This window comes from Ambystoma mexicanum, chromosome 10 (assembly GCF_040938575.1).
Source record: "Ambystoma mexicanum isolate Mex_15411 chromosome 10, UKY_AmexF1_1, whole genome shotgun sequence".
In the NCBI taxonomy this organism is placed as follows: Eukaryota; Metazoa; Chordata; class Amphibia; order Caudata; family Ambystomatidae; genus Ambystoma; species Ambystoma mexicanum.
Genome location: NC_090932.1, coordinates 1,380,816,131 through 1,380,832,578, shown reverse-complemented (window position 1 = coordinate 1,380,832,578; position 16,448 = coordinate 1,380,816,131). Strand labels below are relative to the sequence as shown.

Genomic DNA, 16,448 nt, shown 5'->3' with positions numbered 1-16,448 from the left:
GCCAAACTCGCATCTAAAAAAAATAAAAAATAAAAACACTTTCAAATCGACCTTCTCAAAACAAATCACTCCATATCTGAAGATTATAATTTATTTTAGATTTGGTGGGTCCTCGTCATATCCGGTTGGATTATCGCATCAGTTTTATGTGGATTGCAATTTATGTCTAATTGACAAATTGCAATTGCTGCCAAACTAAGCAGCCATGACTATCTTTTCCCTTAACCATCAACATTCTGTTTCCCTAGCATTGAAAGTGCTGCACTGGCTCACAACCGTGCAAGGTATTCTTTTAAGGCGCTGTGCAGCATTCACAGTGACTAGTGACTACATGGCCTACATATCTGAATTCAATTGTCAGCAAACACGTTCCAAAGAGAAACCTGTCAGAGGAAGGACACTGGTGAGGTTTGAAAGTAAAAGCTGGTACTCTCTTCCTTTGGAAATTAGACAGGAAGCCTCATTCAACTGAAAAACAGACTCAAAACCTAGTAAGCACAAGAGTGCATGACATTAATCAACAGTTATCACTGCATGCGACATTAGGAGTAACATACCCAACCTTTAGCACTGTATTTTTGTGGGTTGTGGTGCTTATAATCCATATAATTTATTACTGTTTTATAGGCTTTTCTTGTGAGGGGTGGGTGGAGTGACCTAAATGTGCAGCTGGGAGACTGCACCCAGTTACCATTTTAACTCGGTCCTCACACCCTTGAAGGGGGTGACCGTAGATATGAATCTGTAAATTAACTACGAATGTACATTTGTTGGGCTGTGATTTTGACTTTAGTATGCCCAGTTTGTGTCTCCTCTGCCCGTTATCTGTACCTGCGACTCACCAGTTGTACCTTTAGCGCCCTGAAGCAGTTCACTTCAAGCTAGTAAAATATCAAATAAACAAAAATAGAGCACAGCCATGGACCAGGCGAAACAACAACCACAATAGAATAACATTTTAAACCATACAACCAAAGAAACAAAAAAGCAGAACTAAAATCTAAGCATAAACATACGTATGTTAACTCTGCCTCGTCAGTGACATTCATTTAAATCTACTGGGGTTGCTCCCTTCCACATTCCCAGTCACTTCCACATGGATTGTGACATCTCCCAGGTCTGTATCGGAGTCGTTACTCTGTGGAAAGCTATCTTTCAGAGACAAGGTGCTTCTGAAAGCAGTGTGTTAATGCCTCTGAGATCTACAGGTTTTTCAGTTCATTTTGTTCCTTTCTGAAAGTAGCGCCCTACTTGCTTTTCCCCTCCCTCCTTGAAGCTCACGAAACAATCAAGGTTGGTTTAAAACTATGGGTCAGAAATGTTTTGGTCTTGTTGGCCCAACCAATTAACACATCCATGCCCCATTGATATGACTTCCTAGATGACAGCAGGTCCACATTGGTGAGCTGTACAAGATCATCCCAGAAGTTGTTGGCTATGTAACCCTTGGATCCTAGTGATTCTCACAGTATTTGCCTCTTTTAAACAATTTTTTTTTAAAGCTATTGGACCAACGTATTTAGTGGACTCTAAACATTTCACATTTTTTCCACTGTTTCGTTAGGGAAGAAGTTAAACATTGATTTCAATGTTGTTAAAAATCAAAATGTGTACAAGAACCTCGTTAACTATCTATTTTGATTCAGGTGTGGTAGGAACTGGACCAGGAGCATAAATGTCAAACCCTTGTTTAATTTTTGATGTTCACTTAAGCCTTACAAAGACCGAACTCATGCTCCTGGGTCCCAAACACTTACTAAGTGGGCTAAACTATTTACCTATGACCAGGTTCATTCCTTGACTGTCAATGTTGCAACCAGTGCCTTGATGTCCACGGGCTTAGAGCTCTTTACAAACGTAAAAATAACATAATACCAAAGATTCACATAAAGGCCATGTTAAACAAAGGCATAAGTAAACAACCACACGTAAGAGCCTTCAAAACAGTTTAAGGTATGTGTAAACGCCAATAAAAGACTTTAAAAAAAAAAAAATTAATAGTTCATTACAAACTTTAAAAATGTTAACAATTCATCATTACATTCCAATTACATTCTAAAAAGAAAAGTGAAAACATATTCTAAAACAATATCAAGTTCTAAATTCTTCCTTTCCGAACGTTACATTTGTTAAATTGTTTAACTTCACATTCACTTTTTTCCTGTTTCTTTCAAACTTAAACAATATCAACCTAACTGGTATTCTGACATCTTAACTTCTATTTTTTCTAGAATAAATATTCAAGTAAAGGTTAATTTCAAATCGGATCCCTCTGAAAGTACAATCCACCAATCGTCACCATTAAGAGAGTCTTTTTAGAATTTCAGGTCCCAAGCGAAGGGTCCTTTCATCTCGCAATTTCTTACAATATAGCACTACATGTTTTAGTGTTTCTTTTTCCATTTTACAGAATCTGCACACTTCTAGATCTTTTTCTTTCTTTCTTATGTTCATAATTGCTTTTGTTTGAAACAGATTCATCCTAAACTTCAAAAACGTATGTCTTTTTTTGTTACATGGACATTTTTGCAAATATTTTGGGAGAATGTTCATTGCCCGTGCCTCTGGAGCAACCTGGTCCATACATCTGTGGAGAGACCTTTGATCTTGGTTTTTGCACCAATCCGGGGGCCACAGTTTTCTTTTTACTGCATGCGGATTTTGGATCAATACAACCAGATCCACTTGTAATTGTTTCAGTATGGTTGCACAGGTTTGTTTCCACATACACACGATTGAGCTATCTAGATGTTTTGCATTACTGCGCAGAATTTGATATTGTGGAAGGTCGTCCGCTCCCAAGACTTTCCTGTAAGTTGTCAACATGTTCCATATAACTTTTGCATTAATCAAAATCAGGCCAAGCTCAAATCTGATGCAAGCAGTTGGAGTCCCTCTAGGCAATGCTAATACTTTACTCCAAAATGTATTTTCGCACCACGGCCATATCTCGGCCGGCATCCGAGCATTGCTTCAGAGCCAAAGCTTAATGTGGGAATGACTTTGGCCTTATAGAATTCGATTACTGGTTTTATCCTGAACTTCCCATATTTCTTGTTTAAAGTATATCCCTGGGCTGCCAAGAGTTTGAATTTCTGTCATATTTTCTCAACCATGTTATCGTCATTTATCAGAACTCCTAGATATTGCGATTCCATAGTGAGTCGAATGGATTTTGTGTCTATTTTCCAGGTTAATTTCTTCGACTTGCTTGCTCCCACTAGATTTTGCAGAACTAATATCTCGGTTTTTGTTGGATTGATAACCAGACCATTAGCATCGGTGTATTCCTTCAACGCAGTCAATTTTCTCTGTAATCCAATAGGAGTTACATCGATTATCGCAATGTCGTCAGCATAAAGGATATATCCCAGTCTGTTTCCATTTATTGTTGGATCAAATTATCTTGTTGTTTCAAGAGATCTTCCAATGTCAGAGATAAATGTATTGAATAGAGTTGCTCCTAGTGGGCAACCCTGCATCACCCCTTCTAGTAGTTTTAATCGCTGACGAAAGAGTCCCCAGTTGGTCCAATCTGACTTTTATCGTGGTTTCAGAGTACAGTTTTTTTGATTGCGGCAAGCAAGCTATCAGAGCACCCCCCAATTGCTAAGTTTACAACATAGCAGCTCACGATCAATAGAATCAAACGCGTGAGCCAAATCTATGAAGGCCAAGTATATTTTTGATTTTGTCTTTATGGCCTCCATCGTTAGTAAATTAATTAGCAATAGATTTAATCCACAACCGACGCCTTTTACAAAACCAGTTTGTCGTTTATCGCAACTGCCGCCACTTTTATCCAGTGCGTCAAGTGGATCAGTAGTTGTGTTGCAAAAAAAATTCCCACAATGTCCAAAAGGGCGATCGGCCTGTAATTTTTAGGATCAGTTCTCACTCCTTTTTTAAATACAGGCACGATTATAGCCGATTTCCAGGACTCCGGGATTCTTTTTTCCGCAATGATTTTTCTGAACAAGATATAACAAAATTCGGCCCATGCTTCCGGGTGGAGTTTTAGCATCCTATTTGTGAGTCCTCTGGTCCGGGGGCTATCGACAAGCTTAATCTTTTGATGTTTTCCAAGATGTCTGTCTTGTCAATGATAATGTCCCATCTTATTAATTTTTTTTGATCTTGAAATTAACTATCCATACTTTTGGCAAACAACCCTCCAAAGTGTTCCAGCCAATTGGATAATGTTACCATATTATTTTGGATAGCTTGTTGTGGGACTGCCATATTGTTAATTACTTCCCAGAATGAGCGAGCATTTTTAGTTGTCAAAATTTGTAAAATAATTTCAGCATCATTCTGTATCATAATGTTTTTATGTGAGCGTAGCCATTTTTTGTAAGAATTTTGAGCTTTCATTTTTTTGTCCAGTATAATCAGACATTGAATGTTTCGACAAGGACCTGATTGTTTTTCGCAGTTCACGTTTTTTTTTTTACAACCGCTTTATCATACACATGTTTGTTCTTGAAGTTTTTGTTCTTGTCCTCTTTTGAGATTTCCGTGTAAGCTTGCAGTAAAGCCGGATATTCTAATAAGTCTGCATCTTCATCTGGATTCTCATCCGACAACAATTCTGCCATTGTCATGATCTGACTTTCTTTAAGCTTCAAACGATTTCTTTCAGGGGTAATGGAGATATCATAGTTCCATCTCTGCTCTTTGCTCATCGTCAGGCCTAACAGAGTGATTTTAACCAGATCATGATCACTATGTTGCATATCAATTACATTTAGGTCAGTGATATTTCTCCTCAGATTTCCCGAAACATAGAAGTAATCAAGGGTACTTTCATATTTTTTATTTCGCCAAGTTGGTTTAGGCGGAATGTCCCCTTTCAAATTTCCATTTAATATATCCATTCCTCGGGCTTCCATCGCCTCGCCCCATGTGGCTATCAGCCGATTTTTCTTTGCAGAAGGTTTAGGACATGATGGGTCTATACGTGTTCTTAAGCATTCCATATTGAGATTGCCGCAAAGTATAATATTTGGGCTCTTCTCACTAGACAGTATTGCGTCTCTTAGGTCTCCAACTGCATCCAAATATAGCCATTCATCTGAGGCATCGTGCTGCCAATATAAGTTGATTACATGTAGCTTAGTAACCTTTCCTCCTGCGTTCTCTTTCTCAATTGCAATAATCACATATTGCATGTATGGTGTGAGATTGGTTGAATTTATTATTCTCAGGCCATGATCTCGTTTTACGAGTGTTAGCAAGCCTGCCATCGGTCTTCCTTTGGCCTGCTTGATGGCAGGATTCCAGGCTACTTCATAGCCTTCCACAGTTGGTTGGTTCAAAAGCCACATCTCTTGAAGGCAGATTATATGTAAATTTCCAATGCCACTAAGACTATTATTGAACAGATGCATGAAGCCTCTCGTATTCCAAGTACCCATCAATGTCTCATGTAAGTTAGTTTTGTCCTGGCATTATTTCTTATGTTGAGAGTTCAGGAAGGCAGACACCAGCTCCACTTTTTCAGATCTTCCTCCTTACTTTCAATATTGTTGATGGAGCTTTGAGTGTAATCAAGCTGATCTTTACATGCAAGCGTGATTTTAATCCATTTTTTTGGTTCAGACCCGACTTCATCATCGATCAAATCGAGTTCATCTTCTGATTCCTTTGTCATTTTTTCAAACTGAACCTTTTGATTAACAGAAATTATCCTTTCTGAAGCGTTCTCACTTCTTTTAGTCTTTTGAGTTGATGGTATCCGACTTCTTACATGGTACATGTTCTTGTCTGAGTAATTTCTCTATTTGTTTTTTTTTCTGATAATTATTATTATGCCAATCAGACATCTTTTCTTCCGAATCTTCTTCATCTTCAAGGGTTGAATCACAACTGTTAGTCATATGTAGACAGATTTGTGAGATCCTCCATTATTTTTTCCTCATCGTCTTCTGAGGCTTCAGGAATGATCTCAATTTTATTTTCCATTTCCTGTTTCTTCTCTGCAATTTTGATTACCGCAGGAGCAGTTTGAACCAGAGAACTTTGTCTCGAGTCACTTGGAGCTTTTTGAATCGTTACATTCAGAGATTTAATATTCCGCAAGAATTTACAGGAATTCTTAGAGTTTGCTTTTCTTTTATTTGCCATGTTTTTGTCTTCTTTGTTAGGTAGTATTTCCTTCCCTCCACCTTTGCTCATTGAGTCTCTTTTGTTTTTATCGAAGATGGCAAACGTTTAATTTTTCTCTGAGGTTTTCTCAAGGTATGGTTCCTCTAGAGGTATACTGTGTCCAATGATACCATCAGCATTTGCTTAAGTTGATGGCCGACTAAGTTCCACTTCTTCAATGTTATCAGGCAATTGGACCTCTTTTCTTACTTGTTTAGGAGAAAGAGTTATTTCAGACTGTTTTGCCTTATTTCTCTCGTCGGAGTCCGTAAGATCAACGAAGGATGGAGTTGACAGCGTAGGAGCAGCTTCTACATTCCTTGCAGTTTCCACTGATTTTACAAGTGTTTGGTCAGAAGACATAGCCTTATTTTCAGTTGCCTATTTACATAGTTTTTTTCTCCTATTTCTTCCGCTGATCTCACACCAGCCTCTTTTTCCTGAGGAAGTTTCTTTTTGTTCATTATTTGCTGTTTTTTTAGAATTGCTAAGGCCTCTCGTGCCACTTCTGCAAGAAGACGTTTGTCATCTGCGCTGTTTTTCAGTTGTTCCTTTACTTGCGCAACGAAAGCATCATTGTGCATCTGGCCATTCACAAGATGAGTTTTCTCCTCTTGATGCAAACATTCAATCTTTGTTAATTTCGTGTTAACTAAAGCCATTAGGGAAATTTGTTCTCCTAAACTCTAATTTAGATGTTCGTAGAGCTTTATCAAAGGAACAACAGTCATTGTCAGAGCAGAGATGATATTTGGCCGAAGCTGATTGATCACTTGCTCGACTAATTCAAAGCAGTCAGTTTGAAGGTCCCTCCGACCTTTTATGGTGTCTTGGTTCTTTATATTATTCTGTCTTCTTACTTTTGGAAATTCTCTTTCGGCGAGCGAGGAATCCGAATCAGTAGTGCTCTCATCACTTGTTTCTGAGAAATCTGATGTCCTATTTAAGCTCAGATTAGTGTCCCACTTTTTCTCATTGCGTTTGCTTCCAAATATGTAATTTTTTATTTTTTATGTAGAGTACCATTTTGACTTTTTCTATTCTGTGAGCGGGCTACAGCAATTGGGCTAGTGCTAGACCCGATCGTTCTACGTTTATTCAGATGATACAGGTTTGCAAAATGTCTTTGTTCTTCCATTGACTTTTATATGTATTTGCTGCTTCCGGCATTGCCTATATCTTTACACTTCAATTGAGAGATATCAGTTTTTTCATTCACTAGAAGATTCTTCTGTTGAGACATTGGGACTGCAAACTTTGCATTGATATTTTTTAGGTCAGCAATCAATTTATCCGGCAAAAACAGCAAATTTCGCCTTTCAGTCATGAAGATTTCTGACTGTTGCAATACCGAGTTTGTCAGATGACAGTCGCCAAAAGTCTGCTCATCAGCTATCACAAAAACCTCTCCGTCTAATTCCAAGTTAGTATTTGTATAGCATACAGTTTGTTGATCCGGACAGACCTGTGAGCTTAGTTTTTTCTCTGGACAGGCAGCCGCTCTTACACATGGCAATTCCTGCTGCCCTTTTATTGATACCTCCTTGAAATCAGCATTCCCTTTTTCTCCATTGCTTTGCGTTTTACTATGTTGTTGTATCACCTGCCATGCAAGAACTCTCAGTGATGGGGGAGATGTTTTTGACGTGGTTAACATCTCAACTTGTTTAAGAGAAACACTAGGATGAGAGTCCACCATGGCCGCATTTTTGCAGTACTCCGTCTTCCTCTGTACTACAACTGATTGGCCACATGCCCCTCCACAATGGCACACCTGCCCTGCCCCTCTTCCATTGTGGGCAGGAGTAGCTTCAGCCACTTCAGCCACTCCTCCTCGCCCTCCCAGATCCTCCCCACAAGCACACACCACACACACATATGTGGAAACCACCGACAGCTCAGTCTCTGCCTCAGCCTCCATCATCCAGGCCGGGCAAGCACCAGTCGCGGCCGGCGCAGCAGCACCCCGCAAACCAACCCCAACAGCTACCACCGGGGGGGCCGGCGCACCTTCGCCTAGAGCTCTAAAGTCGCCAGCACCCACCGGCGTTCGCTGCGCATGAATCTCATGAAGAGCTGGTGGTATTGTTAAGCAGAAGAAGGGAGGAGCAAACGTCTCGCAAGCCATTGACATCGGGGCTTTGCTGCGGTTGTTCTGTATAACATATGCTACATATTGTAGCATCCTTACCGTTCTTACTGTCCTTGACTACCAAAGCCGATGTCTTTTCATGACGTCACCCTGCCGGTGCAGACTGTAGCCGCCGTAACCGTGCTCGCATCAGTGCCGAGGCAGGACTCTCAGCTGGTAATGAGAGCATTGGTTCCATACCACCGCTCACACCGCCCACGCCGAACACAAGGAACATTCCCTCGTCACTCTGCGTCGCTCCGCGAGTGAGAGGGGTTTTTATCCAAGTGATCCTCCTCCTTGCACTGGTGAAAATGGTAGACAGACTGCAAATCCACAGGCAATCCGCAGCAAAAATGTAGATAACCCCACACAAGGAACACTCCCTCGTCACTCCGAGACTTCTTACTTGGGGCAATCTAAGAACACTGATTATCTTAACTTCTTGAGAAGCCCATCGCTCCCCAAAGAAAATTAACTTCTAAGTCATGGAACCAGGCATGCTGGTGTGAATGGATTTGTGGGCGTGGTACACGAAATTGAAAACCAGCCGTTGATCTAGGGGCAAGCAAAGCAGAGTTCTTAGGTCGGTCGTAGGGATTATCTAGTCCTAAATTCTGACACCACTCAATATATGAGCTGCAGAAAGGACTACCCCTTTCAAAATAAACAAACCAGTGCCAAAACAGCATTACACAAATATAGGCAATAATTAGGACCTCTAATGTGGATATAGAGGGCACATTTTAAATAGCAAAATTAGTTGGAATCTGCTGACCTAAAATGCATATGTCTTAAATTCAAAGAAGCAACCAAGATTAAGCTTAGTGGCTTCCCCTGTACAGCCAAGACTGGACCATCCCACTCCTGGGCAAATGTGAACTAGTAATCTAAAGGTGTGGCAGGAGGAGAAATTCCATCTTGGTGGGATTCAGTGTTAAACTGTACCAAGCCAACTAGGACTGAACTGCCCTTTAAGTAGACCTCAGGACATTGTGCATGGCCAACACACAAAAATATACTTGTGTTTTCATCTACTTATTCGTGAATGGTGATTGCAAGTTAATTTCCAGTGACTCCATATAGTCACTGAACAACATGGGTGCCAGGATAGCATCTTGTACCACTCAAAAATGGACAGCGGCGAGGCAAGACTCTGCATCACCCATGTTTACCTTTTCAGTTCTTCATGATAGTAGGAAAACCAGTGCAGGACCTGGTTGCAACCATTTGGTCTTTTATAATGACAACAAGCATTCCATGGTCAATGGTATTAAAAGCCACTGAGAGATCCTGAAAGACAAGCAAGCATACACCATCATCCAGCATGTTGCAGAATGAATCATCCAGCAGCTAGAGTTCAGAAATCGCAGTATCGAGGCCAATATAGAAGCAACATTTATAGCCCCATAGCACACCCCTGCCCACCAGGCACCTACTAGAAGGGTGCATAATGGTGTGTACTATTCTTAATAATCTATGGGTCATAATCTTTGCATATAGTTTACAAAATAGGTTAGAGGAGTGAAATCGTTCTCTGAGTGCTGGGTATCTTGATTCTCTTTTCGGATTACAACTATGTATGCCTCTGCTGCAGTACAAGTAGTTTCCTGTGTTTGCAAAATCGTGAAATAAACCTAATAGGTGAGGTGAGAGGTTGTGAGCAACATTCATAAAAGCGGACAGTGAAGCCATCAGGCCCTGGGACTTTGTGTGCAGGGAGTGTGGCTGTGGCATTTATAATTTCCTTTAGTTCAATTTGAGAATCTAAGTATATCTGATCTGCTGATGAGATGGTTGGTAGTTGTAGGTCTTGCAGGTAATTGTTCATCAAAACTTCATCTGTTTCCTTCTGGGGGTATAGAGTGTTGTAAAATATTCTTTAAGACTTTTAGCCATTTCCTAAGTTTTGGTCATGATAGATTTATCCTCCCATTTAATCAAAGATAATCATTTTCAAGTAGATTTGTTTTTAGATAATTTGCTAATAGTGGGCCAGACTTCTTATTAAAGTGGAGTGTGTTGCCCTTCTTATTTTGAATCCAGGTAGGAGCTCTGGTGTTGTAGAACATAATTATATATCCGTTTTAAGGTTTACTATTATTTTGTTGGGGATAGTTTGAAAACATCATGTCATTTACTAGTTTAACATGATTTCTAATTCCGATACCTTTTCTTTAATACTTTTTGTTGATATGCGAGGAGATGCTATGCCGATTGGAGCAAGAAAGTCTGAAAATTTCGAATAATGTGTCAAGGTGGAAAGTAATAAAAGGGAGCAGGTGGAGAAGGTGGGTTATGGGAGGAGGCAGGCAAACTGAGTTATAGGTACTGTGAAAGGCGGAGTATTGCACTGCTGCACTGCTATAGGGTGAAGTCAGGAAAAACACTGGGGAGGGAACAGGGTCTCCAAAATGACAAAACATCTTATGTGAGCTATCCTAGGCAAAAGCACCTGTTTAAGAAGTTGGGGATATTGGCGAATATTGGTCACCTTCAACCTCTGGCTGCACTCTCATCGCAGGTGGCCTACAATAGGCATCAGAAGAAGGTATGAAGGGGAGAGTGTTACCTTCATTGCAAATTGATCGCATTTTGCCTTTCTTCTAATCTCTAGTCCACTTTTCCACTTCAAGTAAATTAATGTACACTTGTCCAATCCAATTAATGTCAAATTAACCAAAGACTAATGTAAACATTCATAAACCAGTTTTCCGTAGTGTATCGTGTTCTCCCACCGCATTGAATTATAATCTTAATTTGTTATTGTGTGAAACACCTATTCATAGTTAACGTTTAGCTTAAAGAGTGGCATCTAGTGGAACATACGTGCACTCTCTACGACGCACCATACAAAATATTTAATTTTTTATTTATATTTCCCAATGGTGCCCCTACAGTATTGGTTACGTTCAGGCCCTCTGTTACACAATGGTGCACTCCCATGCTCTCCCCGCCAGGGGATGCTATCAGTGTATGGCTATTGGTGGGGGTGATTTTGTCACTTTGCCATTTCGTTTCCGCCAACTTTTTCTTCATCCCACACCCCATTTTTTGCTCTGACACTGCTGTCAGCTTGCTACGTATGACCACATCTCTCGAGCACTCCTCACAAAAGACGCAATAAGAGTATCTATTCTCTCTAAGCCTCCACAACATCCAGGAACTCTTGAGCACATTTCAAGGCTATAACACATCCATATCTCAAAATATAATTAAAGGCACAACACATTGCACTCCTAACTGACAATATAATTGATTTGCCCTTAATGAACAGCTCCTGGCTCTTTTCATTACCATTTTGATCTAAACTGATACCACGGTACACTCATCGAATCTAATGCTACCACTCATTCCTCATGTCATCGTCCCCTCTCCTTGTCATCTTTGTCTTCTGTTCTCTCTCAGATTTCCTCCCGATGTTCCCAATTCCCGCTCCCATTTAACCACATTACTTCACCACACAGACTACGGTCTGCTTTGCACCCTAGGTGGGATCACAGTTCACCCGCACAGACAAGATTTTGCCACTCTTAAACCACTACGGTGTTGAAGTGCACAGTATAAAAGCTAATTAACTTAACATAGCATAACAACCAAGCATGCATTTTTTGCCCAGAGAACCTAAAAGTCATGCAACTTCAAAAGCAGCAAATGCAATACATTGCTCCACAATCAGCAGGACATCTATACCGGCTTGTAAAAGACCCTGGGCCCTCGTTAATGACCTTGCTTCACTCTGGCTGTTAACTTGGGCTTCCAGGTGGTACAGCTCTCGTGGACAGGCTATATAGTAAGGTAATAATATTTAAGAGCTATATTTCATGTGAAAGCAATAAAAAGAGGACAATGAGCAGCCAGTATTCTCAGAAATAACTAAATAACTTCCCAAACAATGTCAGACAATGACTCTCTTTGCAAGCGTTGTTTGTATATTTTGCTGTGAATGGCTTGTGGCATTTTCCAGTTATAGGTAAGAACTTTCACACCAAATGGATTGCATTAAAAACTGCTTTTGGTAACCTGAAATGTGACACTTGCAAGGGCTGGCAAAAATAGAAAAATCTAAATTTCAAGTATGCCCGATGTATAAGCAACTAAAAAAGATTGAATATGTTCCTTCTAGTACGTTTTGTTTAGGAACGTATCAATGCTACAAATGTTTTAGGTCAGTGCTTAGTTGAACCTTCCAATCCTACTAAAATGTCACTTGTTTAAAATACCACTCCTCATTGCCGGTAAATGAGAATATATTTTAAACAATGCTTTGATTTATTTTACTCCATTTCAGTACAAATTGTTTCATTTGCGTAAATTATTTTGTGACACAGTGGTATGCATAGGAGGCAGGAGTATAAAAATATATTGTACTGCAATAATTGGGATCATTATCTCACCTGTCTGCCATTTGAGGTATAATAAAATGCTCCCCATTTCTGTGATCTGAAATAGAAATTGCACAACAAATTACACATTCATTCATACAGAGAAACATTGAAATCAAAAATATGCCAATGTAGAAAAATAGACTTGCAGTAGTACTAGAAACTGATGAATCGGTGACAAAAAACTGATGACAATCCATCCCTTCTCCCCAGAAGGGAACCACCCCCTTTGAGGCTAGGGAGGTGAGCCGCTACGCCAGACCCTCTGTAGGGGTCTGGGCAAGTGGTACCTCACTGGAAGTGACTCCTCATGGGGACAAGGACACCCATTCCACGCTCAAACTCTCAGTCCAAACCACCCTGTCTGCCTACATGGACGTTGGAAAGACTTTGGCATCTCCTGTAATGAGTATATTCAAGAAAGATCCGTCTTTGTCTCCATCGGCTTCAGGTAATGCTGAACGTCGCTGAAGACCAAGGTCAAGGAATACAGACACAATTCTTAATATTACAATGACGTGTATAAAGAGAGTGGACCGTGAATGGAGGAGAGACTCCGACGGAGGGCGAGAGCAACCGCTATGCAGAGGCAAGCCTCTGTAGCAACAACATCCTGGAGGGGCAGAGCCACGTCAAGCCGCGGAGCCAGCGGTGGCGTGAGTGGAGAGCAACCCACTAGCTGGAGGCTGGACGGCAGGTGCCATGACCGAGTAAGAAGCTCCCATCAGGGAACGAGACTCGATGGGAAGACACTGACTTCTGTAGTAGCGCAAGCACTGACAGTGGTGGGCCCGAAGCTCCACCTGACAAGCGCCTGTTCCACTGGAAGCAGCACTGTCCGGAACATAGCTGCTGTTGATTTCGGCCCATCAGTAGGTCCTGTAATGGTTGCTTTCAAGGAGTACCAAAACTGACACAGGTACAGAATACATCTGGGAAAAAAGATATGAACATTGTATGTCATTGTTGGAACAGCCAGCAAAAGTATGAGAACAAAAGAAGCCCATGGGCATAAAGTCCCATTAAAGCAGGGGGCCTCCCCGCAGTGACAGTTCTTGAGAGCAACTTGCCCATATTTCCCTTTTTTATTTGCTGAATCAGCTACCTCACCAACACATCCCAGCACCATTTTGAGCCCAATTCATCTCATATCCACGCCGGACACACCTTTTTTCGAGATGCACTTCATCATTTTTCTTCTAGGTGGCTCTTTCATATGCAATCATCAGATAATGTTCCCTTCGTTTTAAGGAGAACAGCATCACACTGAACCGGCGATGGGCAACCACCAGCAAGTAGAATGAGAATGTTGAACATTGCTTATTTTGCTAATGCAGAAGTGCCCTCCTGTGGCAGGTCAGAAAAAGGGCTTGGGCCCTTTGAGGACATTTCTACTGGTTATTTATTAGATAATTATAAGGCCTATCTCTCCCTATTGCTATGTGGGTGTTCCCTGCCTATGTAAATAACTAGGTTGCTTGACAGTTGTCACAAAGTCTCAAATAAATCAGTCCACTGTCCGAAAACTAGTTCTAACTGACCCTACCACTATTCCAACCAACTTAAATAAGATCTGGAGAATGTCTCCCTTCTCCTGATTGTATAATGTCAATGTCTCTTCTTCTCGATTAATATTTAGAAGGCTATTCTTAAATAGCCTCTTGTCACTTCCTGTCTCAGTTCTTGCAACTCTTACAATGTTTTTGGGTATTTCTTACACTTTTGGGATAGTTGTCCAATACTCCCTTTTTAATCTCTTTATTCTTCTCCGGTTCAGGTTGCTATACACTTGAGTTTGATAACCTATATCTTCCTTGCTATGAAAACGATTTCTTGGGTTTTATGATTCCCCCTCTCCTTAGGTGGTTTACTCTGAGTATCTTTTCTCTTAAGTGATTCACGCGGCTTTCCTTCCCAGTTCATAGCATTCTCTCTCTACCTGATATTTTACTTCTTGGCTTATGGGGTGTTTGCCCCTCTTGCCAGGGTATGTGTACTCCAGTTGTAGGAATCTCTCTTTCAGGTTTATTTGGGATTCTCTTTCTCACATTAATACAGTTCCACTTTATCGACTTTAAAATCAAACTCTCTTCAATTCCACTGGGATGAGTTTCTCCTACTTCATAGCGATTTTCCTGACGGCCTCCCGTTTCTCCCGCTCTTCCCGTTACCTTTGATTCTGCAAGGGAACATCAAAGGGGCCAGTACTGGCTCTGATTCTCTTTGTTTGCTCCACTTCTCCGTCTTCTCGATTCCGGTGGCGTCCCGCTGTCCAGGACCAGCAATGATTGCAGGTAAGCGGATGTTTTGCTGTTTCCCCAGCGTTATGGTTTCGGCTTTATTGGACAGGTGCTCTGCCCAGCACAAAAGGGTTGTGGTCACACCATCACCGGGATGGAGATTCCCGTCTCCTCAGCTTCTCACTCTGTGTAAACACTGGCCCTCCAGCTTTTCATTCTAGCATTCAGGCCTCTTCTGAAGGTTGCAGGTTGCTCGGCTCCACCTCTCACAGGTGTGACACCGTAGGGGGGCTTCTCCTACTTACGATATCTGATGAGCCCTTTTCGGTCTACTTGTCGCAGTTAAATGGAGGTATCATTAAAGAAACAGATCCTCTTTCTTGTTCCCAAATGTATATTTTAGTTTTGTCTTCTGCCAACACTGGGTTCTATAGTGTTCTTCATATACGACAGTCCAATATATGCCCCTATGGGAAATGGCTTAAGGAGCTCCATGCAGAACGGGAAACCTTGTCCCCTAAGGGGGAGTCCCTCCCAGTGAGGTCCCACTTGCCCAGATCTCTAGACAGGGTCTTGCGAAGCAGGCTCGCCCCCGTAGCCTCAAAGTGGGAGGCTCACCCCTGGGGAGAAGGGACTCATTCCCTAGATTCATCTTACCCTCTAATGGAGAGCCAAGCTGTGATGAATAAGAAAAGCTTTGAAGACGGTCCTGCTTGGTTTTCTTTCAGCCCAGAAGTTGTTCTGGGTAGCTAGCAATCGATGCCTGAGGGGCACTGATGGACAGAACGGTCACCTGGTGGTTGGCTGCTGCTGGCTTCAATGAACACCCCCTACATTCAAAGGAATATTTTCTAGAAACTAAACTAACTAAAGTAGAAACCCTGCTAATAAGGTGGTGAGAGTATTTAAAAAAGAAATAATTGATTCGAAGGCCTCCCCTTCCACTCCCTCCTCCCCACATTGTTCTCCTGCATTGCTTAGGTTCAGAGTTGCTTTTCCTCTCCTTTTTGTCTTGACATAGCACCAGTAAATATTCAAAAATCTGAAAATGCCTATTCCATTTACAAATCTAGTGCATCTTTGCCATTGGGTACTCCTTTTTAGATGTGTGCAAACCTTCTTATGGCAATTTGGATGGGAACTATATAGTTAGGTTTGTCTCACCAGATGCACTTGTTCAAATGCAGATGTTTTACCAGCACTGTTTGCCATTACAAGTATAAGAGTGTTAGGGAGAATTCTCATTCTATGGCTAATTTCCCTTACCTATAGAGTCCCCCAGCAGCTTTGCTGGATTTGAGGGATTTATTTTTTTCTCCTGCTAAGAGCGAGACCCTTTTTTCCCACTCTTAAGACAGATTGCTAGTGTGTGTTTAAGGCCATCTTGTGTGCTTATGGTCTATGGGGATTTCTCACCCTCATAGGAATCATCTTTTTACATGTGCGGTACACAGCACCCTCCGTGTCGTACCACAGGGGTGTCGTAGCGACCCCCAAACATAGACTCCATTCCCCGGGACGGGCTACTGTCTCTCAAGGCATGTA

The 16,448-nt window shown here is 41.4% G+C and overlaps 1 protein-coding gene across 13 annotated transcripts in view; it reads right to left on the bottom strand.

Annotated features, from left to right (window-relative positions):
* Window positions 1-16,448, bottom strand: part of GIT2 (GIT ArfGAP 2) — a 2,415,297-nt gene that overhangs the window by 1,840,460 nt on the left and 558,389 nt on the right. For all 13 annotated transcript variants that reach the window (XM_069619395.1, XM_069619396.1, XM_069619398.1 and 10 more), the window contains one exon: window positions 12,676-12,721. In XM_069619395.1, coding sequence (XP_069475496.1) covers window positions 12,676-12,721 — 46 coding nt within the window. The remainder of the gene's footprint in view (window positions 1-12,675; window positions 12,722-16,448) is intronic.